Source organism: Lynx rufus, unplaced genomic scaffold (assembly GCF_022079265.1).
Source record: "Lynx rufus isolate CCGP_SWC_20201006 ecotype Redwood Valley unplaced genomic scaffold, mLynRuf1.p SCAF_5, whole genome shotgun sequence".
NCBI classification, from domain to species: Eukaryota; Metazoa; Chordata; class Mammalia; order Carnivora; family Felidae; genus Lynx; species Lynx rufus.
In genome coordinates, this window is record NW_025814867.1 from 27364886 (window position 1) to 27392806 (window position 27921).

Consider the following 27921-nt stretch of genomic DNA (forward strand, 5'->3'; position numbering starts at 1 on the left):
GGCTAGAGCTGGCTGGTGTGAGCTGGGGATGTCTCGAGACTCTCCATGCAGGGAGTACCCTGGAAGGATACCTAAAGCTGAAGTGGGTGTAGATTGGAGGAGGGGGTCCTGTGGTCCTATGCACTGAGAATACCTTGGCAGGGTAGCTAAAGCTGATGTGGGTACAGGTCAGGGGAAGCCCAGGGTTCTAATCACTGAAGGCACTCTGGCAAGATAAATGAAGTGAGTGCAAGCCATGGGGTCCCAGGGCTTTATGCATAGAGGTCACCTTGGCAGAATAGCTTAAGCTGAAGTGGATGTAAACTGGGGGGGGGGCATGGTCCTAGGGCACTCCTCTCAGGGGGCACCCCGACAGGGCAGCTAGTTTTTTATTTTAATTTTTTAAACTTTTATTTTTTTATTTCATTGTGGTAAGAAGAATTAACATGAAATCTAAGAAGAATTAACATAAAAATCTGTTAGATTTTTTTAAAATTTTAAGTTTATTTATTTATTTTGAAAGAAATAGAGACAGTGCAAGCAGGGGAGGGGCAGACAGAGACAGAGACAGAGAATCCCAAGCAGGTTCCATGCTGTCAGCTCAAAGCCTGAGGTGGGGCTTGAACCCACGAAATCATGAGATCATGACCTGAACCAAAACCAAGACTTGGACCCTTAACCAACTGAGCCACCCAGACGCCCCTACCCTCTTAGGTTTTTTAGTGAACTATAGTACTGTCAGTTACAGGTACGCTGTTCCACAGCAGATCTCTAGAACCTGTCTTGCTCAGCTAAATCTTTATGCTTATTGATTAATAACTCCCCATTTCCCCCTTCCTCCAGTCCTTGGAAGCCACACTTTGATTCTATGAATTTAAATATTTTAGATACTTCATGTAAATGAAATCACGCAGTATTTGTCTTTCTGTGACTGGTTTATTTCACTTAGCATAATGTCCTCAAGGTTCATCCATGTTGTTGCCTATTATGAAAATTGACTATTTTTCAAAATAAAAAATTTATTGAGAAGAGTGGCATTGTTTTATACCTTTACAATTTTTTAAAAGTGGCTTAATAGAATGCAGCTGGATTCTCATATCTGCTTTTCATTTAGATTTATCATGACATTACATGTAATATAGTGTCTGGAAAACTATGTACTCATGAGAGGATCAAAGTGAAAAAGACAAGGAAGATCTTAGTGCTGTTTATGAAAGTAGTTTAGATTTTGGGCTCTCCTGAAAGGGTCTTGGGGACTCCCACGGTCCCTGGACTATTCTTTGAGAACTGTTCTTCTAGTCATGAAGTGAGATACTGGAAAAGCCAGCATTAAGTATTCCTGGGTATCATGAATAATTTCTCCATTTGTACTGCCCTGTTAAATAATTTTTAATAAACTGGCATAAAGGATAACAAAGCAGCAGGATCTCCTTTCCTGAATATGGTGCTCTAAGGTAGAAAACCTACCCTATTTGAATTTCACAGGTGTGAAATCATTAATAAGCAGACATGATGTTGCCAGTGTTATTGTAATGGTCATAAAAGCTGCAGTCTTACTGAGATGATACACTTTTATGCTTTAATCGACATCATTTTATGTGCTAAGTAGGTGGATGCAAGATCTTGAAATTGTTTGAGGGGCCTCCTGTGGGGATAATTGTGTGGTGAAGTGTGTTCATTTACTTATAGATTTACCCCCAGAGAGCTTGGGAGTTTCTCAGTCAATCACCCAAATGCCTGGCTCCAGCATTTGCTATGCATAGCAGTTTTCACCACTGAGGAATCCCAAATAAGATGCAAATTGTCTGATAAATTATTTTGTATTTCTCTTTCACTTTTCCAAAAAATAGTCCTTGGAGAGCTGTAGCATCAGCAAATGCAATCAATGCTTTAGAGCAGGTTGATTTTCCATTTTTATTGTTACGGAAATAAAACCAGAGACTGGGAGGTATGGCGACAGTAAAATGTGCTCTTTCCCTGGAGGCGTGGGATTTCAGACCATATCTTTAGGTACACTGTTCTATGTCAACATTGATAAATTACACAATAGCTATCTCTATTTTTGTGTCTGTAGTTATAATCTTAGATTAATATATTCTTATTTTGTTTAATTTTCTCTTGGGAAGGTATGAAATTATTTTTAGTTGAATGGCCTATGAAAATTTTAGGTGCATTTGACAAAGGCGTTTAATGTACTGATGGAATAAATGCAATTCTAGTTTTCTCATTTTGAGTAGAATACACAGCAAAAGCAAGGATGGGCCCGAATATATATATCTTTATGTATATATACCTTTTCCATTGTGAAGATTTATTCTATCCTATTAAGTTTTCTGGGGGCTTTTCAGTAGGATCCTATTAATTCAGTTCCTAAGGTCAGAAATGCGTAACATTTTCTCACTTTCACATTAATCCTTTTCTTCCTCCCTGTTGTTTACAATCCTCATTTTTCATTTTATGGAGGGAATTAGCACAATACTTATGCTATTTGCATTGTCACATTTTTGTAAATTTTTCTTGTTGAATAATTTGGTAAAAATTATCCCACCACTAATGCAAATTGGTGCAGCCGCTCTGGAAAGCAGTGTGGAGGTTCCTCAGAAAATTAAAAATAGACCTACCCTATGACCCAGCAATAGCACTGCTAGGAATTTATCCAAGGGATACAGGAGTACTGATGCATAGGGGCACTTGTACCCCAATGTTCATAGCAGCACTCTCAACAATAGCCAAATTATGGAAAGAGCCTAAATGTCCATCAACTGATGAATGGATAAAGAAATTGTGGTTTATATACACAATGGAATACTACGTGGCAATGAGAAAAAATGAAATATGGCCTTTTGTAGCAACGTGGATGGAACTGGAGAGTGTGATGCTAAGTGAAATAAGCCATACAGAGAAAGACAGATACCATATGGTTTCACTCTTATGTGGATCCTGAGAAACTTAACAGGAACCCATGGGGGAGGGGAAGGAAAAAAAAAAAAAAAGAGAGAGGTTAGAGTGGGAGAGAGCCAAAGCATAAGAGACTCTTAAAAACTGAGAACAAACTGAGGGTTGATGGGGGGTGGGAGGGAGGGGCGGGTGGGTGATGGGTATTGAGGAGGGCACCTTTTGGGATGAGCACTGGGTGTTGTATGGAAACCAATTTGTCAATAAATTTCATATATATAAAAAAATAAAAAATAAAAAATAAAAAAAAACATGAAAAAAAATTATCCCACCACTTTAACAATGAATTTTGCTTGTGTTTTATTTATTTGTTTATTTATTTTGAATTTCACTTGTGTCTTAAATTAAGTTTCGCAATTGATCAAATCGGAGAAACCATAATCACTTATAAAATACAAAATCTATTTCCCCCTTTTGTTTCTCTTAGAAATTTTCATCCTACTAAGGATCATGTAGTTGGATGTATCTTCTTAACTTTGTCTTTTGCCTGATAAATACAAAGAAAGGTCAAGTCCAGGCTTCCCACACTGGCTGTATGACATTAGACAAGTCCTCTAACTTTTGCAAGTCTCAGATTGTCATCTCTAACATGGGTTCTGAGAATCCATTCCCAGGCCACTCACCTAATGCCTCAATTGCCCAAGGCTAAGCAACTGTCACCTCACCTGGTGTGTTAAACCTGCCTCTGGCTAGTCTCTGGCCTCCAACTAGTTCATTCTCTAAATGGCTGCCAAAATGTTCTTTTAAGAATGTAAATTAGAGTTTGTCATTGCTTTGCTTAAAGTCCTCCAGTGGCTTTCTATTGTGTTTCGAATACAAAATAGAAAACCTTTCACAGGGCCCACAAGGGCCCTGCTTACTTGCTCCCCACTTGGCCCACCTTGCCCAATGTTATGATTCATGTCACTCCTGTTAGGGAGACTGGCCGTCCTAGGTTGCCTGGGACTTTCTCGGTTTTAGCACTGAAAACTGGAATAGTTGGCCACTCTATTCCTGACGGTCCAGCTACACTGGCTTCCTTTCTTTCCCTTGGATATGCCCATATCTTTCCCACTTCACATCCTTTGCAAATGTTCTTTCTTCTGGAAGCCACATCATGTTATCTCACTGTGTACCTGGTCTATGCCTATTCATTCTTCAGGCCTCAATTTGAATGTCCTGTTCTCAGAGAATCCTTCCCTCAGCCACAGATATAAACTGGATTCTGTGAAGTTAATAGAAAATGTATATATTGTTCTCTATCCCCAGTTCCTGGCACAGAGCTCCCAAAACCCTTGTAATATCCTAAGGGATAAGAGTACCATAATGATCTTCTGTTCTACTATTTGGTCTTTGACCCTGATTCATGAGGCAAAGTTCCTAAATCCTTTGGAATTTCCAGAGTGATAGGAATATCTTTAGTTCTACTGAGATGACTCTTGGTGGATTTGAAGGCTCCTGGATTTGAAGGAGAGGCAGCTCCCAGCTCCACAGTTTCTGAATGTATTTATCTGGAGTGGCCAGTAACTGCTTACTGTCTATAGCAGAGGTGGACAAACTTTCTTAAATGGTCGATAGTAAATATTTTAGGTCTTACAGAGCACGCTATCTCTGTCATAACTACTCAACTTTGCCATTGAACTCTGCCATCATAGAGAGAAAACAGCCATGGATGACAGAGGCTATGACTGTGTTCCAGGAACACTGTGTTTACAAAAGCAGGCCCAGATTTAGCCCATAGGCCCTAGTTTGCCGACCCTTGGTCTAAGTAATTTTCTGCCTGTTGTCTTTGGGTTCTGAGAATGTTGGTAAATTCACTAATGGCACTAGAAAACGTAAATTTGAAATGAAATTTGCTTGCAGGATGTCCTCCTTTCCTTTATTGAAACTTGGCTTTGTCTTCACTGAAACAAACACTTCTGATACTGTTACCATGCAAATATATAGCACATCCATTTCTTCTTAGTTATTAAATAGGGTGAAATTAATTTTCTAGTGGGATGACTTACCATTATTGCTGTTTGTGAAAAGATTTTGATGCAAATCAGTAGGCATGCCCTGGGCTTTTTCATTATGTGTTGGATGAGGACAATCACAGATCACAAAAACATATATGTGCTGAGAGGAGGAGCTGGATATTAACAGGGAGAGGGCACTGAACCTTGTGATTTCAAGATTTTTTTTCTTCTCCTTTGTGAGTGCTGATTTCTTGGGAATGTTACCACCTATATATGAGTTAGAATTCCATAAACACCATGGCTGAACAATTCAGCAATACCTTGGTTCAGATCAAGAGACCAAGTGGAGCTAGGGTTGGGGGAGGTTCACTGTCCTTGAGGAACTGAGCTCTGTGCAGCAAGTTGATGGGGTTGGATGGACTGGGTGCGAAGCAAACTGAAATTTCATTTGGATTTGGGATTTGGGTTGGTGGAACAGAGTCACAACTGGGTGATCAAATTGAAATGTAAGTGGTAACTAAGAAGTGAAAGTGATGATGGTCAAAAATGTAGAGAACCAAGAAGTGACTGGAGATGTGAGTCGGGTTAAGTGCTTCAGGGGGGCACTTTGGGATGAAGAACAGGTAAACACCTGGGATTCCATTACTTGTTTTTAGAGGAGGTATGTGACAGGAGGGTATCAGATTGGATGAACCAAGTAAATAGAACTTCTAACTAGGAAGGAAGTGTCAGAAAAACATTTCCCCCATATAGCAGCTGCTGTCACTGTTCCATCCATATCCCCTTCCATTCCTTTACCATTTTTTTGGACTCAGTCTCCTACCTATGTTTCTTTTGTTGGGGGTGGGGGGAGGGGAAGGCTGCTCTCAGACTCCCAGAGGCTGCTTTTCCAGTACTCAAAGAGAGCCAGAAGTGCCTAGGAATTTGCCCCTCACTCCTGCCATGCACCACCCCCCCACACCCAGAGTTACCCAAGGCAGCCTTTTAAAAGTGATGAATGTGTGCAAGAGTGTAAGTGTTCCAGTGCCTCCACCAACTGTCCCTAGAGCTCTGTGGTGAGCCATGATTACCCCTTGTGGGACTCTGCTTGATATGGGCCATTTGCATGGCTGCCAGCCCTCTCTGTCCCACTTCCTTACCCCCTACCAGTGGTTCCTGGGATCCTTTCCTAACAAATAACTTTGATGAAAGTCCTCATCTCAGAGTCTGTTTCTGGGGAATCCAATCTAAGACACCTAGTTTTTTTTTTCGTTTTTTTTTTTTTTTTAAAGTTGGAAGTAGTCCCTGGCTATTATAAGAGACCTAGGGGAGTTTTTCTCATCTGTTTTTTTTCTGAATTAAGCTTTTTCAAAAATTCACTTTGATGGTTTTATTGGTCTGCTGTCTCTGTCAAAGGACCCCCATTTGAATCACTAATCAGTAATAGTTAAGGAAAAATGATTTTAATATTCCCTGAGCCTTTTCTGCAGATACTTGCTCTATGGTCATGGTGCAACACTGGGTACCCACGCCTGCCAGAAGGAAGCCTTGCATAGATCCCACTCTGCATGGTGGCCTTGGTGTTGTTCATGATGGCCATCAGTGTTTTGACCCAAATAGTCAGTCAGACTCACCGAAAAGGTTTTAAAACTCCAAACAAAATGAAGATGACAAGATTTTCTGAGAATGACTGTAAAGAGAACTCTACCAGAGATCTGTGGACAGTTTACCATGAATACTTAGAGACCAAGAGATTTTCAAGGTAGGAAGTAGATTCTTGTTTCCATTTGTCAAGTAACTGGTCCCCAAGTCAGCATTTAAGTGTTGGGGTGGCACTTTATCCCGGAAGTGTCCTGGAATTCTACTTATTTGGGACTTCTGCAATCTACATGGAAGATCTGAGTTCTCTTTGCCAGCTCCATTCATCTTCTCTGCCAGAGTCCAAGTTGGGAAAGAATATTCCTGTTAGATCTCATGATTAATTAATGTTAATTTTATGTGTCAACGTGGCTAGACTATGGTACACAGATGTTTGCTCCAACACCACTGTGGGTGGGCCTTATCCAATCAGTTGAAGATCTTAAGAGAAAAAAATTGAGGTTCCCCCTGAGAAAGAAAGAATTCTGCCTCCAGACTGCCTTTGGACTCAAGACTGCAACATTAACTCTTGCCTAGGCCCCCAGCCTGCTGTCCTGCCCTACAGATTTTGGACTTGCCAGCCTCCCACGACAACTATGAGAGCCAATAACTTAAAATAATTTGTCTCTCTGTCTCTGTCTCTGTCTCTCTTTGTCTCTCTGTCTCTTTATGTCTCTCTGTCTCTTTCTGTCTCTCTGTTTCCATATCCTATTGGTTCTGTTTCTTCAGAGAATTCTGGCATAGATCCCATTAAATGTCCCCCAGAGTCTCATATTCTGTACATTTCTCTGTTTAATCAGTTCATGCCCACCTTCATGTAGGTTATGGCACATCTTAGCTTTATGGCACTTTTCTCCCCATGAGTTTTGTGAATACTTAGAATTCTAGCAATGTAATGTGAGGCTAAAAATAATTACATACTTACTTCCCCCAAATATGACTTTGACCACTTGAGGAACAATGTGAAATTTCATTAGTATGTGACTATTCAAATCCATTATATGTCCTAATTATGAGCCTAATCCTGTTACATATATGTTTTTCTCTTTACAATCATTTAAAGGTTGGGATATCACCAACTTGGATATTAGGAGAGAGTTCTAGTGTAAAGTCTTTCCTGATTCATTATGTAACCTCAATATAACAACTCAACTATTTATACATGATGATAAAATAAGTATTTTCCTAAAAAATGAAAGAAAAGCTGGAAATTTCTACATAGTTTTTTTGTGGCCATCCTCCAATATACCTCACAATGATTCTTGCCTCCTGGTGTTCATGCCCCTGAATGGTCCTCTCTCACACTGAATAGGACTGACTTGTGTAACCAGTAGGGATTGTGTGGAAATTAAAAAACATGTCTTCCAAGGCTAGATTACAAAAGATATTGCAGCTTCTGCCTGGCTCTTTTGGATCATTCCCTCTGAGGGAAGCCAACTGCTGTGTGGTAAGGACACAGCTCCCCTATGGAGAGGGTCTTGTTCAAGGAACGAGGTCTCCTGACAAGAGCCACATGAGTGAGCTTAGGATTGGATGTCCCAGTCCCCATCAAGCCTACAGATGACTATAGCCCCAGATGACTTCTTGGCTGAAACCTCATGGTGGGCCCCGAACCCAGACGTTCCACCTGTGCCACTCCTGGATTCCTAACTCATAGAAAATGTGTGAGATAATAAATGTGTGTTGTTGTTTTAAGTCGTAGTCTGGGGCAGTAATAGATATTATGCAGCAATAGATAACTAATTCAGTAATTTTTGCTGAATGGCTCTTTCTAGTGACTTTACGTGTAAAAAATTACATTTTAACCTCTGGTCAGGGTTCTAGACATTACTTGAAAGTGCTCTGTAGTATTTAGTGGTATGCATGTGGTAGAGATAGTGGTTGGGAAGAGGAAGAGAAAGAGACGGCTTATGGATAAGACATGGAGGCTGCAGTGAATTTAAAAAGTCACCATTTGCAAATATTGCATTTGTGAGTATGTGATGAAATCGAGTGGCTACCTCTAAGGAATGGCCAAACAGAATTATGTAGTCAGCATGACTTAATACAAATGAGCACTAGATTTGGAATCAGAAGACGTGGTTTGGGGTCTGCCACTTTCAAATTAACTTAAAAAGGGTCAAGCAGCTCTAAATGTTATGTTCCTTGTCTGCAACGTGGGGGGCTAACACCACCTACCCGTATCATACCGTGTTGTGAGGGAGCCTTAAGTGACAAAAAGTATTTGAAAGCACTTTAATTGTGAAGGATTGTACAAAGGTAAATAATTGTTATTACTTACTGTTTTGAGGATATGTAAATGGAAGCTTGTCTAGACTTTATAAACCGTGAAACAGCTCCTTTTAAACATGGGCTTACCTTCCTCTCTAAGACCATATCTCATGCCACAAGAAGTGGCCAGGTCCAGAAAGGGTAGGTCACCCAGGAAATCTAACATTGCAATAGAAATTTTCCTCAGTAGGACCATAAAAAGTTGCCTAAATTGATGCGTATAATATTCACTTCCTTTAATTAAAACATTTAAATGAATGCCATGCCCACAGTATCAGTGCAGTAGATTTCCCTCGTGTTTTTGTGATCATTAGCCCATCTTGCCATATTCAGTTTGCCTGTTCACATTGGTGAGCTAAGCACGTCCACACCAGCAGGCATCTTCTGGCAGTTTCCTGACTGTCTCCAGCTGGCCAGTTAACTGAGGGGTGCTGCCAATGGGAAACAAACATTTTCCAGGAGAATAGAGGTGGGAAAGAGAAATTATAACTTCAGGATTTCATTAGAGAGGAAATCCTATTTGGCTCACAAGGTGTTGTTTCTGCCAACAAACAAATTGCTAAATGCATTCCACGCAACTGAGCTTCTGTTTAATGAGGAAATATAGCCAAAGAAAAATAAGACACAGGCAGACACTTCCTTGTGATAGCACTTTAAATTCTTCAGCTTCATGAAAATCTTAGTTGTAATCTCACTTCTTGACAGACACTTGGTGACCAGGAGCAGAAAGCTGTGGTCGAATCTCTTGCTACTCAAATTGTGGTTCATAGACCAGCAGCATCTCCATCACCCCAAGCATGTCAGAATTGCAGACTCCCAGGCCCCACTTCAGACCTACTAGTCAGAATTCATATTTCGTCAGGTGCTCCAGAGGATTCATATACATGCTGATCTCGTTGATTCTTCCATGTCTTACATTTGCAAACCTTAGAGCAGGAAAACAGCCTGAAATCATCTAGTTCAGTGTCCAACTTTTAGGGTGCTGAATTATTACTGTCCCCTGTTGACAGATGAGACCCCTAAGGCCCAGGGAGTACCAGCTCCTTCAGAGTCTCTGTTCAGTCTCCCTATATTTCTCCTTGAGAGGGTAGATTCTCTGGCCTGTATTTATTTCTCTGAATCTGGTGGAGGAAAGACAAACTTACCTACTTATTTTGACTTTTGCTTTCTAAACTAGAAAAACAAGTTCAGAGAACTGTTATAGTTTTGCCTAAGGGAGAATCACATTGGCATGTAGAATAAAAGCACACACTTTAGACCTTGAGGGAGACCTATTTCCAAATGGATCATGGGACTTTATTTCTGTCATATGTGGGGGGGGGGGTGGGGGGGAGGAGGCTTTTGTACACTCAGTCAAACAGATGTCACCCAAAGAACTCCTCATAGCAGAACCTGCAGTCCTATATATAAGAAAGGCACTGTACTGTACTTAATTTAGCTCTCCTTACAAAAAGGGTCATGAATATGCATTTTGGCTAAGAAAATTTTTTCACAGCCTCATGTGTGATGCTGCCGGCTAAGCTAATCAACAAGACTAATTTTAGCCTTAGTTTTGAAGCTTTATTTTAGAATAGGTCACACTATTAATACTAACCTATAGCTTATCGTGTGAGAGAAGAGAACATCAAAAAGACATAAAACCAAGCAACTGCCATGTCCCCAAGACTATAAACATATTGTTTGTAATTGAGCTTTAGTTCCACTTACAGTTAGTGATCTGATTAATAAAGTAGATGTGATACCTGCTATGCAGTAAAACACATTGTCTACTTTGGGGATCTAGGAGGTCCATGAGCCGCCTTTCTCTGGGGTGAAGGGAGGGAGATGAATATCTATGAAAATTCTACATTCTATTTGTATGGAAGTATTGAATCACCATATTGCACACCTGAAACTAGTATGATGCTGTATGTTAACTAACTAGAATTTAAATAAAAACTTTAAAAATGGGTGGAAAAGCTCTACTTGTTGGTCCTATATAAAAGAAGGTGGAAAAGGCATCCTCTAGATGAGAAGGTTTGATTTGATGGGTCCTTTGAAGTGGCTCTGGGCACATGCAGAGGAGGCCCAGCATTAGGGTGGGATCAAGTCACTGCCTCTTCCCTGTTAAGTCCAGGACTAGGAGAGTCAGAAAACCTCTGGGGCTGTAGTTGTACCTTCTTGTTTGCAGGGATCAGGATTGGTGGTGGTGGAGGGTGTGCTGGCCGGAGGAGGAACAAAAGGTCAGAAAGGTGAAGTGACCCACATCCCAGGGTTTCAAAGAAGTCTAGGCAAATCCAAACTGGAGGCTGTAGTCCAGCATAGCTAGACATATAAAGGAGGACACTCTAGAACAGCACTGTCTGGTGGGACTGTCAGCGATGATGGAAGTGTTCTATGATCTTGTCACAGATGGCTTTCAAGTGCTTGAGATGTGGCCAGTGTGACTAAGGAATTGAATTTGTCATTTTATTTCATTGTAATTGATTTTAATTTTAATAACCACTTGTGCATGGTGGCTACCATATTGGACAAGGCAGTTCTGGAAGGAGAGCTCTTGAAAGGAATGAGGTTAGAAAGCAAGAGTGAGTTCAGGAGAAAATGTAGAGTCCAGGTCACAAAAGCCAAGGTCCTGATCTAAAGGTACATGAGAGAACCATCTGGAAAGCATCAGAAAAATAAAACTGCCTGGACCCAGCCCAGGACTACCCAATCAGAATCCCTTTTGGTGCATACCTTTAACTGAGAGCTACGGAATTCATTGGTAAGAGAAGACAGGTCTGGGAAAGAGAGTACACCCAGGTGATAGAAGGCCTGGACTGCCAAGCTGAAGATTTCATACTCCATTTTATTGGCTGGCAGTGGGGGAGACAGATGGGGAAGAGAGACATGGTAGTGAGTGCATTAGGCAGAATTTGTGGCATCCTGTGTTAAGATTGGAGGTGATTGCAAAAGCTGCGTGTTAAGACATTATCTGGAGTGTTCATTTCTGCTTTGGAGTATGAGTGTGTTCATTTCACTGGGGGATGTCCATATCTTTCCCTGGACTGAACATTGGTTCAAAATGTTCCTTAGCAAATGTGCTGCTGTAAGCCTCCAGCCCCACTAAACACTATGGTGATTGAAAATTACAGTTGCTTCCCACAGGCCCAGAAGGGGGCTCTTTGTAATGAAATAGAGATGCAGCAGCATTTGGAATATGGAGTAACAGCCTCTCCAGGCCCTCCAGCAGGGACCCATGGTATCCATAAAAGGGGATGATTCACATGGAAAATTATTTTCCGAGCGTACCCTTCCCCTCCAGGACTTCTGAGCTCCCATGAGCAATCTTAATGGCTGCTGATGGGAACTAGGACACCCTGAGAACTTGGCCCCGCTGATGACTCACTGAATAACCCTGAAAACCCGTTTCATGGTTCACAGTGCAGGGAGGGATGGCTTTTAAAAATTGAAAAGGAAAAATAAACCCAGTATATGTTGAAGTTTAGAAATTGGCAGAATGCCTTTCCCAAAACAGCAAAGTTTCCAAGCCAGTTTTTTTCTTCTAACAGTGCAAGGGAAGATATGTCCAAGGGTGACAGACCTAGTACCTTTATTAGCTGCTGGGAGAATGAAAGGCTGGGGACTCAGCCATGGTGGAGTCCAGCTGTCTCCCTGAAAGACACGTCGCCTCTACCTGGGGAGTTTGCTGTAGCTCTGCTGTTGACCCTTTATACATGAGTGCTTCTTTGACGTACCAAGGATGAGGTAACCCAGACATCAGTTTGGATGCCCTGTCCCAAGATTTGGGAAGCTTGACTCAAACAGAAGCTTGTCCAGAGCTCTCTTTGTAATTGATGGGCAGGCTCCGTCCACCTCCATCTCATGTTCTGAGGCTGGTGGCCTCCTTTGGCACCTTTTGACTCACACAGCAAACCCAGTCTCTCGCCTACTACACCAAGTGTTTGATGTGCCACCAGCTTGCTGGCTCTGACCCCTCCTACTCTCCTTCCCAACCCCTTTTCTGGAGTAAGGCCAAAGTCCTCTTGTCTCTGGCAGAGGGATCATATTGTCTTTCCCTGCACTCTCGTCAGGTATTTTTCTAAATGCTTACAGTTGGGTGCCTGCTTCAGCAGCACGTTTACTAAAATTAGAATGATAGGTACTTATATTTGGTATGAAAACTGTGAAGAAAACATTCTCTACCTGCTAAGGGAATAGTAATGGTCATTTATTAAGCACTTACTACGTTCTAGACACTGTGCTAGATAGAGCATTTTAAGAAAACTTTGAGGGCTGCCTGGGTGGCTCAGACAGTTAAGCATCTGACTCTTGATCTGGCTCAGATCATGATCTTATGGTTTGTGGGTTCGAGCCCTGCGTCAGGCTCTGCATTGGCAGTGCAGAGCCTGCTTGGGATTCTCTCTCTCTGCCCTTCCTCCACTCATGTGCCCACTCTCTCCTTCTTTCAAAAAATAAATAAAAATAAACTTTAAAAAGAAAAGAAAAGAAAACTTTGAGCAGGGCAAGTATATTAGACCTCAACAGATAAAAAATTTGGCTGTCTGAGATGTAATTTATATCTGACAAATGACTCACTTTAGCGGTGTCTGTAGGTATTGTTTGTAGAAAGTCTGAGGGAATAAATGTATAACATAAAAGAATGTGACCTTGCTGGCATCTGACTATTTTCCTTTAAGAGGTGTTTACATCATTGCACAACATCACCCACCTCGTATAGAATTGTATGTTACAGCTATGAGTTAAGGTATTATTATAATACCCCCAAGTCTTTGATTGGGCTCCTTAGATGCAGAGCCTGAAATGGTTATTCTGGTGTATGTGTTTTATTGAGGGAGAGCTTTTGGTTTCAGGGGGAGGGTATATCTAGACCCACAGAAAGCTCTGGAGCATGAGGGATACGAGGGGGCCAGGTCCACTTGAGTCATTAAGTCGTTGGCCAGGACTTTGCTCCAGGGTGGAGGGAACACATAACCTCTTTGATAAGGAAATTCTTTGATCTGAGAGCAATTGTCTGGAGAAGGGCATTTGTGCCCTGTAGCAATTGTTATGGGCTGAATTATGTTCCCCTAAAATTCATATTTTGAACCCTAACCCACAGTAACTCATAAGGTGACTGTATTTGGAGATGGGGCCTTTAAGGACATGATTAACTTAAAATGAGGCTGTTAGGGTGGGCTTTAATCCTATCTGACTGGTGTCTTTATCAGAAGAGGAGATCAGAGATTAGGACCCTGAAAAACCAGTGCTAGAGAGTCAACCCCCCACAAGCCAAGGAGAAACCAAACCTGCCAACAGCTGGATCTCGAACTTCCAGCCTCCAGCCTCTAGAACGATGAGAGTAAATGTTGTTTTAGTCCCCGGTCTGTGGCATTTTGTTGCGGTAGCCCCAGCAGAGACTAACACAGCAGCCAGCGCTCACAGCAGCTGGATGAGTGTGTCAGTTATATTTTGGGGTGCGCCTGGTAAGGAGGTTTGGGTGGAACATCAGTAGTATTCACTACACCCACATACAAATGGGAAAAACCACCAGAGAAGTGACATCAGCTGCCCAAGGTCACAGAGCCAATAAGCAGCAGAGACCAGATTTGAACCTCAGCCTGACCCTACAGTTTATCCTCTTAATCTCTCAGAAGCAGCAGACATCACCAGTTAACTTGGGCTTCAATTTCTGTGGGGTTTTTTTTCATGCCAATTTGCCTGCACCTTACACAAGATAGAGCTCCCTGGGGAAACTGAGGCAGCTCAGCAGAGACAGTGTCTGCATCTAAGTGCCTTCTCAAGGCATTCTCTCACCCAATAGTTTTGGGAATGTTGTGGCATATTAATCATAGGTTTCTTCGACATATGAGAAGATGATGTTTTTATTTAAAATGTTTTCATTAAAAAAATGGATTAAGGCGATCTTTTTCACACCCACAAGTGCCATATTTAGGAAAATAAGAAATCTGGAGAACTGCCTTGTCAGTGTAATAATAACTATTGTCATTCTGAGCACCGCTGCTTCCAGTTTGTGATGTGAAAACGTGGTCTTTAGAGGCCACATCAAGATCTAACAATAGATCAGTTTGTTCTTATTATAGCTTTTGTTCAATATTTTCTGGCTCAAGATAAAGCCATTGCCCACTTCAGAAAACTAGGAAAGAAAGGAAAAATAAAGAAGGGCATGTCTGGGCAGCTGCCTGCCACGAGATCCCCTCCTCACCCCCAGCTGCCCCACCACAGCTGACATAGAGAACATCCTCTCTTTAGGAGGAGATGCTTTCCCCGAGATGGTAGGCATAATGAGAACCATTTTAAAAATATCTTGTGGAGGGGCGCCTGGGTGGCCCAGTCGGTTAAGCGTCCGACTTCGGCTCAGGTCACGATCTCGCGGTCTGTGAGTTCAAGCCCCACGTGGGGCTCTGTGCTGACAGCTCAGAGCCTGGAGCCTGCTTCCGATTCTGTGCCTCCCTCTTTCTCTCTACCTGTCTCCCACTCATTCTCTGTCTCTCTCTTCTCAAAAATAAATAAAAACATTGAAAAAAATTGTTTAAAAAAAATACCTTGCGGGTATTGTTGACTTCCTAGGAGAAGGGGCAGAAAAGTGGTGAGTGAATCTGTTGGATTTCCCAAGTCACAGGTCACTTGGTCACCAATCAGTTCTGACACTATTGGAGGAAAAAATCTTTATGTCCCCCACTGCCCTTTTCCTGCCCTTCCCCAAAACAAAGATTAGGAAATTCTTTGCATGAAATTTGAAAGTGCTTATCCCTTAGAGGTGTAGGCATTCATTTGTTGGACAGGAAGCTTTGAGTTTGGAGTGTCTGCTTTGAAAAGGCAAAAGATTTCTAGATCTGAAGAGAAACCAGAGCATCCTGGAGTGTCTGCTTTGAGCCATGGGTTTGAGAAATCGTGGGGAACAGGACTGTCTTGGCTCCTGCCTCCCAAGAGCTTATCAACTGGGGATATCTGTAGAAGCTATTTTTATTTGAGCAGAAAGTGCCAGTCATTGTGCGAAATTAGCGGTTCTCAAATTTAGGCTTGCATCAGGATCCCCCTGGAGGGCTTATTAAAATGCAGATTGCTGGACACTGCCTTCGGTTTCTGATTCAGCAAGTCTGGGAAGCCTGAGAATTTGTTTTTCTAGTAATATCCCAGGTGATGTTGTTGCTGCTCTTCTGGGGAACACCGTTTGAGAACCATTGTGCTAAACTCATGACATGCATTTACTCAAGACATACAGATGGTTAGAATCATTCAGCGTGGTGGTAGGTGCACAGGCTGAGGTATTCCTTCCACATCACTAAGTTCCTCTAAAGGAAATGAGGCTTTGACTTTAGGCAAAGTTCTTATGTTATTACTTCTTTTAAAAAAATTCTTAAAAAATAAAAAATAAATTCTTTAGTGCATTTTTCTGATCATTTGAGAAGTTTAAAGGGCTGGTACAATAATAGATGAAGTATCAGGGAAATTCTCATTCAACAATTACACCTGTGTGTCACTTTCTCCTTGAAGGTCCTGTAAGGTAGAGCAATGGTTCTCCAAGTTGCGGCAGCAGCATCATGTAGACTTCTTGCCACCCCCCGCCCCCCCGCCAAACCCCCGCCCAGACCACCAGTTTTTTAATCTGAAACACTGGGCATGGGGCCAGGAATCTGTTTTAACAGGCCTCCACGCAATCGCAGTGCACACTCCAGTTTGAGCACATCTGAGGTTGAGGGTAGTGACAGTTGGGCTGAGTCTGAGGGAGAGCCCTTGGCATTCAATATTCCCAGCTCCTTTCAGACACTTTACCAGGATGACTAAGTGTTTCGGTTTTCCCGTCTCCTAAGTGGAAAGCCTATCCCTTGTCCAACATCTTTCAGAGCGATGGGGGAAGACAATCACACCTTTTATCCACGACGTGGTTTTACTAACGAAGACGAACGTTCCTAGCTAACCATGAAATAGCACCAATTCGGTGGAAAAAAGATAGGATTCAGGTTATTTGTGTTCTGGTCTAGTGTCCACCCTGCATACAGCTCTGTGACTTTCAATTGGTTATTAGCCTGCCTGAGCTTCACTTTCATTATCCAAAAAAATGATAAAAATGTCCTGGTCTAACTTGAATAACTGTTGCAATGATTAAATGGGATAATGGATGTGAATGTGCTTTTGCAAACTGTAAAGTGCTTTAACTTTGGACTGCTCACTCACAGCTTTGTTCTTCTCCATCAGTAAAAATGAGAAGAGTGCCCTACAACTCCACAGAGATCGTGACAGCTAATGGTACAACAATTTGAACTCTTCTAAAGTAAAGCTTATGTCTTCATTTTTTTGGTCTATAACATATAAGGTTGGAAGATGTAGTCTTCCATATTCTATTATAGTGCTTCTATATAATAATATATGATAATACTTTTATTTGAATTAGGCACCTCCTATAGCAACAGTTTGGACGTTGTGCCCCAGACCAGCATCCCCAGCATCCCCTGGCAACCTGTTCAAAATGCACATTTTCAGGCCTCACCCCAGACCTACTGAATCAGCAAGTGGGTGGGGCCTAGTGATCTGTGTTTTAACAGGCCCTGCAGGTGGTCCTGATATTCACTTAAGTCTTAGAGAAAGGGATTTATTAGGGTCTTAATTGAAGGGTCTGGCAAAGAGCCTCCTTTTCATGGAACAGGGTGATTGCTTCTCTTTTTCTCCAGCACGGATCTGTAACAACTGTGCCCAAGTTCAGGCAGCCACAACTGGATTCTTTCATAAACACACTGTCGCTGCCCACCCAGCCTAGTAGAGATCTGGAATGCCGCTCCAGTGCATCTGCTATGAGGCTGACTTCAGGGTGTGAGGAAATTAAAGCTATTTATCACAGACCATTTTCCCTCAATGACAGGAGAAATGAGCCTTAGCCTAACAAGGCTTCAAATTGGGCCTGCATAAGAAAAACACACAGCTTGACAAACACAGTTTGAGCAGACTTACATTTCTTTTGACTTTTCCTTTTGAAAATGATCTCTTTTCTGAGCTGTACCAAGATAGTGGTGCTCCTTTAAGAAATACTGGAGATGAATTCATCCCCGTCTGCTTTATGACTTAGGCACAAGTGGCAGGAGGGCACTTTCCTCCTTACCATTTCTTTCCTTCCTCTCCTTCCTGGGAGGGATCCTTGGTAAGAGAGGGAATCTTTCCTCTAAAACCAAGATTCTGTGCACAAGGAGTCATGTTATGGGAGGTGGGGCTCAGTATTTATCAAGAGAACCGTTTGGCTGTGGGATTTGGCCTTTTGCCTTATTACCCATTTGAGTTGGGTACGGTATGGATTTTGAGAAATGATTCTATTTTGTGTATATATTTGTGATTGTCCAATATTTCTGTTTCTTCCTGGTGTTGTGTATTACAGGCAAACGTGTACAGAGTTTTATGGTAAATGTTAGTAATGACATTTACTGGGTACATAATGTGCATGGTGCTTTGCATCCATTATACTATTTAATGTTCTCAACAATTCTAAGAGATGGGCATTATCATCTCCATTTTACAGATGAGAAAGCTGAAGGGCAGGAATAGAGCTGGTATAGAGCTGATATTAGAGCCTTGATTTAAATGCAGCTCTTTTTTGATTCCAAAGCCAGCATTCTAAACCCGTGTTTTTCAAATTGTGTGGTGAGAAATCAACAAGTTGCAGCTAGCATTTAAAACAGTTTTCTTGAATAGAACGTGAAAGACCAGAATTGTCATATTTAGTAAGGGTAAATCTGGATGCATGAAACTTTCATTTCAATTACAAATATATTTATGTTCATACACAAATATAAGCACATTTCTGGGTACTGGGAAACAATGTAAATGATATTCTTATTGTGTCACAGTCAAATTTGAAAGCAAATATTCTGGCCTAACGTGGAGGAGATGAGGAATAGAGGGAAAGAAAGAGAAAAATAGGAATAAATAAATGAACAAATAACTGTCAAAGAGACAGAGAGCCTCTGGGGGGAGAGAGAGAGGAAATAGGAGGTGGGAAGAAGAAGACAGAGTGGACAAGTCTGTGAAAGAGATGCAGAGATGGAGGGAGAGGTGGAGGGGGAGGAACAGAGGTGGGAAGTCGTGTGGTCCTGTCCACCATTCCATTCAGTGAGAAATGCCCCTACTTGAGGACAAAACTAGAGACTTGAATTATCTACTTGGGAGCTATTAGTTTTCATATACTTATCTTGCTCATATATTTCGTATATTCTTCATCTACTCCTCAAGCCATTCTGAGTGTGAGTTGAGTCAAGATTTTTATAAAACATGGCTCCCATATACAAATAATCTATTTCATTTGCTGCTCAACAGAAAACCAGTGATCTAAAGGGAAAACAGGCTGTGTTGGAGTTACCAGAAGTATGGGAGCCCCAGTGTGCCCCTTCCTAAGGAATTGGCAAAGACAGTTTTTTAATATATGTAATTTTTGTATTTTGAGTTAATTTTGAGGTCATGGCACTGGCCTCTTGTGTTTTATGGGAAACCATAGTTAGCGAAGATTTTAAAGTACCCCGCTGTCAGACTATCGGAACTCTACCTCTACTAAGTATCCTACTTCCAGAGGATTCTGGAATCACTTAATGAAAAGTCCATTTTTACAGATGTGGAAATTGAGTGAACATTTTATAAAGCTTCCCTGTATACAGTGGTTTCATAAGAATCATATTACTGAATTTTCCCAGCTACCCTGCCAGGTTACCCTTATGCCAGTTTTACTGGAGAAATTGGAGCTCAATAAGTTCAAATACCTTGTCTAGGTTCTCCTGTAAGAGGCAGTAGAGCCAGATTCCAACCTGATTCTCTGATGCCAAATTCCATATCCCCCCCCCCAAGAAACACAGAGTAGCAACAGTGGGTTGAAAAACAGTGCTGTTTGTTATGATTTAGAAGAATTTATTTAGAAGAATTATTTTGTTTATAAATCAGACAATGGTGCAGAGCCTAAAATGCCCATGGTTTTAATATGGTGGGGTGTCACTCTGTAATGCTCCTTTCCCCGAGGATATTTCCCTATTTCTAGGCCTTCATTACTAAATTGGAGCTGATATCACTATGTTTTTTTGTGATCCAGTCTTGGCCTTTCTTGGTTGAAAACCATTATAAACACCGATTATATTTTTAGTTAGTAATAACATTTCATCATGTAACTTAGGTAGTCACTTCTTGGCATCAACTTAAGTGAGTGATCCTTCCTTTTTAAAAACAATAAATGCCACATATAGATGTAAGTAAGCAGGGTCCCAGAGTGAACGCCATTTCAAAAGCCTCGTAGCCTATTAAAAAAGAACCGTAATGTTTTCCCCAGCTTGCCAAAATGCCATTCCTGTATATCCTATGCATCTTACCTGGTCTCACCACTTATTCTTTAAAAAAGAAATTCCCAGGAAGAGTGCTGTCATAGTTCTACTCCAGCTGCCTCTGCAGAAGTTTTGTGTAGGTGTGTAAGAGAGCCCTGCAGGCAAGGCATCTCATCCTGCTTCTGCTCCTACATCCCCTCCTTTGTAATAAAGATTTATGCCTCCAAGAGATCATTTCTTCTTGTTTCATGGCTTTATTCTTCCACCTTCAACATATGGTTGCTGGTAGAGTCATTCCTCCTTTCCTTTACGGGTTTAATTTTGCTGAGTATTTATTACATTCAACCAGATACTTTCAGGAAGCTAAGATTCAGCTCTACCCTCCTGAGAGCTTTATCAGCACAAACATAATATACATCTCTGGGAAAATATAGGAGATCCTAGATTTGTTACAATTTTAATGACTGGTAGGACTTGATTGCTGTTTATTCTTTATTTCAGACATCCCAGAAGACCCGCTTGTGGCTGAAGAATATTATGCTGATGCATTTGATTCCTGTTCTGAAGAAAGTGAGGAGGAGGGAGAAGAAATAGTGTTCTCAGGACTGGAGGAAGAGGTTAAGGATGAAGGACCCCAGCCTGCTTACAGAACAATCCAACAGGTATATGCTGCTCCCCAGTGGATATAGTGGAACTGTCCGAGGTACCGATCAGGCTGTGACTTCCCAGAGGGTCCAGGAAGTCTTAGAACCTGAAGTGGGAGATGGGGACTGGGATTTGTTACAAAGGTGCCATGTGATGGGTCTTTATTTCCAAGGTTCAGGGGAAGGCAGGGCCCCATGGAATTCTTAGAATCTGCTGTGGACCATGTTGATTAGGGAAGGGCTAGAGTACCCAGTACTTAAGCAGGTGGGAAGATGATATGTACTACACTGAGGAGCACCCTATATACAGCTGTTGAATAAAGAATGCAAGTGTCTCTTTAGCAGAGAGAAGGGGATTTTTTAAAATATACTCTTCTGGGGGCAACTTTTCTTTGGCTCAGGTCATGATCTCACAGCTCATGGGTTCAAGCCTCACATTGGGCTCTGTGCTGACAGGTCTGAGCCTGGAGCCTGCTTTGGATTCTGTGTCTCCCTCTCTCTGTCCTTCCCTTGCTCAGGCTCTTTCTCTCCCTCTCTCCCAAAAATAAATGAACATTAAAAAAATAAGTATATATATATTTATGTATATATAAATTTATACACACACATACACACACACACACACACATGCATACTTTTCTGCCTGGTTATAAGATTTTTGAGTCATGTCCTAGCACACAAATTAGTTCTGGAGTTGAGGCCCAGAGATCCTTGGCTTAGGGGATGATCTTTCTGGCCACTCCCAGCCTTTGTGGGCCCATCCTTACATAAAGCGCTGGAGTCTCTCAGTGTTCACAGATCTCCTTAATGGGCAAGACTAAGCTCCGTTGCATCATAGGCTAAGAAACATCCCTGGCATGTGATTTCTCTGTTGGGTGTCTACAAGAGAGTGAAAAGCAAGAAGTATGTGACGAGAAAGCGGATTACTTTGGGCAACTTATGCTCATATACTTTATTTTCTTCTTAGGCCATAACATGTTAACCTTTCCAGTCCTAAGCTTTCTTAAGGTACAAAAGGTTTTTAATAACTGGGAACCATTAAGCTACTGAAATAGAAGTCAATCAGGGAGTACATGTGGCAATGGAAACTTAAGTCAGCAAGATTAATTGAAGTTTGTATAGAATCTATTCAACACTTTTTAATGAAGACTAAGCAGTCCATCATAATATTCAATAAATAAGACCAACAAGAATTGATTTATGTATTAAAAAAAAAGGGAGCACCTGTGTGGTTCAGTCAGTTAAGTCCGACTCTGGCTCAGGTCAGTTAAGTCTGACTTTGGTGGGTTCAAGCCCCGCATCAGGCTCTGTCCTGATAGCTCAGAGCCTGGAGCCCGATTCAGATTCTGTCTTTCTCTCTCTCTGCCCCTCCCCCACTCACATTCTGTCTCTGTCTCTCTCTCTAAAATAAATAAACATTAAAAAAGAAAAGAAAAGGAGAGAGAGGCACGGAGAAGGGAACCAGAAGGGTGTTAAGAAGAGAAAGGGACGAGAGAAAGAGAAGGAGAAAGAGAAAGTATGAGCAAGAGAAATTAAGAACAAATACATGAAAAGACAAGCAAATGAATGTTGAGAAAAATATAGTCAAGGCAGACAGTGATTCAGCATGTCAAAATAAAAATTACTCTCCTTATACTATTTCCCCATTTCCAATGGACTCTGGTGACCAAGTAGCACCTAAGACCACAAAATGAAAATTCAATTTCCATGTTCTTCTGTGCCACTGTCCTAAGCAACTGAGGCAAATTTATTTTTTTAAGTTTTATTTATGTAAGTAATATCTGCACCTGACATGGGGCTCGAACTGATGACCCTGAGATCAAGAGCTGCACACTCTTCCTACGGAGCCAGCCAGGTGCCCTGAGAGACAAATGTTACAATATTATAGAACCATAATTCTGTGCCTATGGTTGCAAAACACATCCATTTTTGCCCAGAGCATTGAGTGGCAAAATTTTAGCTACTAGTATTATTACTTTAAAATGCTTTTTTAATAGTATAAAACTGATTCAGAAGATCACATGAATAAAATGTACAGCAAACACCACCCAGGTCAGGAAATAGAACTTTAGTAGCCACTCTAGAAGTCCCATCTTTGGCATAATTGTGGGAACACAGGGTTGGAAATCAAAGTGCCTGTAGATGAGACTAGCCTTTGTTAACCTACAGGTTGTGTGACCTTGTGCAAACAAAATTTCACTGTGCCTCAGTTTTCTAATCTGTAAGGTGGGAGAGAGAGACGAATGGTTCCTACCGCATAGAGTAGTTTGGGAGTTAAATGAAGCAATCAATATAGATTACTTAAAATAGTGTCTATATTGAAGTAATAATGAAGTAATTAATAATGAGATATTAGCTATTATTATGATGAAGTTACCCAGCCATCTTGTGTTTTTTTAATGATATTTCCCAAACTGTTTAATGTTAGAGTGAGATTTTACAACTGTAATATTAGAAAAAAAATCCCTTCTTTTTATTTCTTAAGGCTAATGATAAATATAGGCCAGCAGTTTTGCTCTCTGGGCTGCACATCTGTCACATGTGATATGATAGTTGAAATTCTCTCCACACGGTGAAGCATTAGAAAAAGCAGAATGATGTTCTTGGAATGATACCACAGGGGTAGAGAAACAGATACAGGCTAAGCTTTGTGAATTGATTTTAAATCTATAAGGACAAGATGCTGAGGCCTCTCACATACATGTTGGTATTTTGTCTCACAAAACTCTGTCAGGTAGTTATTCTTATTTCTGCTTTCCAGATGAGGAAACCGAGTCTCCAAGAGAAGCAACTTGCCCATGGCCACACAGCTAGGGAAGGCTCAGAACCAGGCACAGGCCCAAGTCTGTCATGTCCTCAAGCCAGTATTTTTTTCTGGTACAAAAGGTGTATCAACCTAGAATTAGAGATAGGTAACTACAATCCCTTTTGTTTTGCCTAGTAGTTTGAAATAATTTCCCCCTCCTGAAAGGTGGTGAGTGTAGGGTTGTGATGGCTGTCTCCTCTGCCCTTTCTAGGTTATTTTATTAGCAACACACAAATTATAGTTACAGAAGTCCATGCCGAAACCCAGTCACCGTTGGCTGTGTAGACTGGGTGAAACCTGCAGGCCTCGCTGGGATTTTCCTCTTCTGCCCTCTCCCCGGTCTCACCCTTGACTCAAGTGTGTCCAGGGTCTGCCTAGGTGATTATTGTGCCCCAGGCTTTTATGTGACTAATCAGATCAAAGTTGATTTTCCTTCCTTCGGAGGCAGCAAAAGTCTCACAGTTTGTGTTTGATGGAAGAAGTGCTTTCAAAAAGACAGATAGGCACGGGCTTCATTGGGATTGATTGCTGAGTCCCTTGCGCCACCCATGACAATCTTTTCAAGCAGCAGCATCTCCAAAGCAGTTTTATTAAGCACCTAATTGCTGTTGATCGTCAGTTGCTTCTCTGCTGCTTTCAGCAGAACATCAACAGCACCTTTATCACAAACCATTATCATACCGTTGATAGCTGCTCTGTGAAGTCTGTGGTCACTGAATCAGAACCAGCCTCATGGGTCTCAGGAGAACGGAGTTTATAGCTGTCATCATCACAGGGTTTTCAACAGTATTTGTGGAACCTGTCACTGAAAAGGGTTTTGCTCTAATGGACATGCTTTAGGGCTGCAGATTGATGGGTGTGTTCAGAGACCCTATGTGTTTCCCTTGCTGCCTTGACCATCATTTCCCTCAGTAAGACTAATCAATGTCCCGTGTGCACCAGGAATCCACATGCTAGGTAGACCATAATGACTTCACACAGAACTCCCCTGGGAAAGGCTCTGTTGTTTAATGAAGGTAGCTTTCATCAGTACTTGTTTTAAGAAGGCTCTTAGGACCACGGTGTTTGTTCTTACCAAGACGAAGGGCTGTGGAGGCCCATTTTTCCAGCTAATTCTGTAGCTTTCACCAAATCCTCTAGTGGTTTTGAAATTCTCTCCACACAGTGAAGCATTAGAAAGAGCAGAATGTTCTTCTTGGAATAGTGTCACAGGGGCAGAGAAATGGATACAGGCTAGGCAAGGCCTAAGAGTCTACTGAGGACTCTTGGATCAGGTCATCATGAGAATATGTGCCTCTACAAGTGTCTTCTGTTAGTGAAGTTATTAGTTTTATCAAATCCAATTGGTATTATAACACTAACACCTAACATCTCTAGAACCTTTATTCTATGCCCTCTACGTTATACGTTGTGTCAGGTCAGGTCCTCTGGGAAGCGGATGACAAGACAGAATTGGGGAGAGCCTCAAACCACAATGCTGGTCTGCATCTTTGAGGGTAAGGATGGAAGGGAAAGAAGGACTGGATGGCATTGTCAGCATGCAGGGCAATTGATAGGAGAGCCCCAGAGCAGAGACTGCCCTGCCCATCAGAGGAAACCAAACCCGGCAGGAATGGCCTGCCTCTGGTATCCCCGAGCTCGAACGGGCTGGGAGCTGCCGAGCAAGAGTGGATCCTGAGGGGCAATGGCCGGGGGTGGTCAGCTGACTCCACAGCTTCACTGTCAGCAGGCTGGCTCTTGAAGAGAAATGGAAATGCTGCCCCCACCCCCACCCCCCCACTGTCACAGCCACTTCTCGCAAAGGCCCTCTGATGCATGTGTTGTAGTGCAACTACATCAAACTGGCTGGAATTCAAGAAAGGGTGAAGGTGAGAAGGTGAGGGTGAGGAAACAGGGAGGGTGAGAGAAAGGAAGAGAGTGTGGGTTAGTGATTTCAGGCAGTTCTGCCTGACATTTGAACCAAAAAGTGGGTGTCCCCGATGGAGAAAGAGAGCTGAGAGCTATAAATCCACTCTCCCACTGCCTCTCAGGGCCCGTGTGTATCAGATGGAAAACATCTTGGTGCTTTGAATTATTGTCCTAGACTCACAGTATTTAAAACTACTGTTCTTCATAATCTGCAGTTCCTAAGTGCAGCTCAACTATTTCATTTGGTGCTCTAAAAGAAACAGCACATTTTGTCGGTAATTCATTACCATATTAAGCACTGACTTTAAAACTCATGTTCCCTGAGGGGCGTCTGGGTGGCTCGGTCAGTTAAGCGTCTGACTTCAGCTCAGGCCATGATCTCACTCCTTGTGAATTCGAGCTCCGCATCGGGCTCTGTGCTAACAGCCCAGAGCCCGGACCCTGCTTCAGATCCTGTGTCTCCCTCTCTCTCTCCCCCAACCCCACTCATGGTCTTTCTCTGTGTCAAAAGTAAACATTAAAAAAATTTAAACAAACAAAAAACTCATGTCCCTTGAAAGATGAGACTGCTGTGAGATCCTCACTCTGCACAAGGGGAAACTGAGGCATAGCAAAGTGAAGTAACTCCTCCAAGGCCACACAGTTAGCAAGAGAGCTGCCCAGGCTGACACATTGTTAAGCCACTCCCTTATACAGTTTTCTCCCGGCACAACAATTTAGTTATAGCAATTATAATCCCTCTTCCGTGATGATTGAATGAACATCATCATGGAGGCGAGGGAATAGCTGAGGGGCCACTGCATTATCTGACCTGTTTTACCAAACAGAATTACTGAGCTGTGCACCAAGGAAAATTGATACTGATTCTAAGAAAAGTGTTGAATTGTGAAAATTGAAACCAAAAAGGAGCCTGCCTCCCAAATCTGTTGTGGGATATAGATCTCTCTCCTCCTCCTATCTTCTTGTTTGTTTGTTTTAATAGAAGATGCCAGAGCTCTTGAGTCCAAACTGTAGGGCTGATTTCACTGCTATTTTGCATGCCTTGATTAATTTACCTTCATGGGCGGGAGGAAACAGTTTTGGTCTTGAATTGACCTTAGATGGCATCAGTTCTAAGAAACAGCTAGCCCCACTATTTAGTCATCTCTCCATCAGCATCCCCCTGGCCCATGTCCCAGGCTATAAAGCAGCCACCCTTGCTGAGGTGTTAGTGGACTTTGATGGGACAGTTTCCACCCCTGCCCCTATTCCAGCCCTCATTTCCATCATAGCTGCTCTCCCTCCCCTCTCTACCATTTCTTGTCCAGGATAAAGCATAGTTCATTGCTGGTCAGACAGGGACCAGCAACACCTTGCTCTGCAGAAGGCCTTCAGTCCCTAACCTTTTACATTAGATCCACTGTCGTGTTGAGGATCACACCTACACTTTTTGCCCCAATCCCAAAGAATGGAGGAAGAAGAAGGAAGGCGATAGGGTGGATAAAGACAAAGCCACACTGAGCAGGAGTGTAATGAGTCTGTGCACTCCTTTCAGCATCGGTGGTGGGAGCCCCCGCTAGCCTCCACCACCTCCTTGTTGGTCGCTGAGCAGAGGTCCACAGCAGCTGGGAGAGCAAGGGGACAGCAGTAACCCACACCGTGCTCTGCCGTGCTGCTCCTGGAGCTGGGAGTGAGTGTGGTGGAGTGGTGTAATCTGGGTTTTACAGAGCTGGTAAGCCTACTCGGAATGGCACCTCTCCACGTGCTTTCCTCTCCAGCAAACCCCCACCCACTGTGCCAACACCAATTCCTGTGTCCATAGCTATCATCTGACCTCAGGTGCCCTAACCATACAGGGTTTAAGAGAGTCTGCAAAGAATAGGAAGTTCCTCCGAAACAGCCCTTGCAAGCAAGGAGCCCATCTTTGTGATTCAATTATACAGAGAAGTTTAATCTTATTTTCTGAATATTTTATTCATCTGGGAAGAGAGAGTGAACACCGCTTCATGGTGTGTAGTCTAGGAAGAAAGGAGTGTGACACATCTGAGACGTTGTCAGAGGGACTGTCCTTTCTATGTAACCTGCTAATCTGGAAGCTCATGGGTCCACACCATGCCAGAGAAAACAATAATCATTCTTAATAAATCGGAGCCAGCCTAGCAGCATGTCTGGTGCTGTGCTGAGTCTTATACGTGCCTTATCCCATTTTATAGTCACACACACATTATGGAATGAACATCTTCCATCTCACCTTACAACTGAGGGTGAAACAGAAAGAAAGAATAACTAATTTGACCTAGGTCACCCAGTCTATTGACAGAGCTGGAATTCAAACCAGCAAATATTCCTTGTCAACTAGACATTTGAGCTGCATATAGAACTGGATGTAGAAGTTAGTAAAGGAGAGGAAAAAAAGACACCTGGGACATAAGGGACAGTTCCAAAAGGTGTGAACACGTGACCAGGTGATTTTAAATCATGTTGGAAACAGAGGGCCAAGTTTTCCACTTACTCTGTGAGGTTTATGTAGGAATAAAGCTAGAACTGGAGTCAAAAAT

The 27921-nt window shown here is 42.2% G+C and overlaps 1 protein-coding gene across 1 annotated transcript in view; it reads left to right on the plus strand.

Annotated features, from left to right (window-relative positions):
• NEK11 (NIMA related kinase 11) overlaps positions 1 to 27921 on the plus strand; it is a 261051-nt gene that overhangs the window by 141829 nt on the left and 91301 nt on the right. Inside the window, exon 12 of the mRNA XM_047099560.1 lies at positions 20528 to 20688. Coding sequence (XP_046955516.1) covers positions 20528 to 20688 — 161 coding nt within the window. The remainder of the gene's footprint in view (positions 1 to 20527; positions 20689 to 27921) is intronic.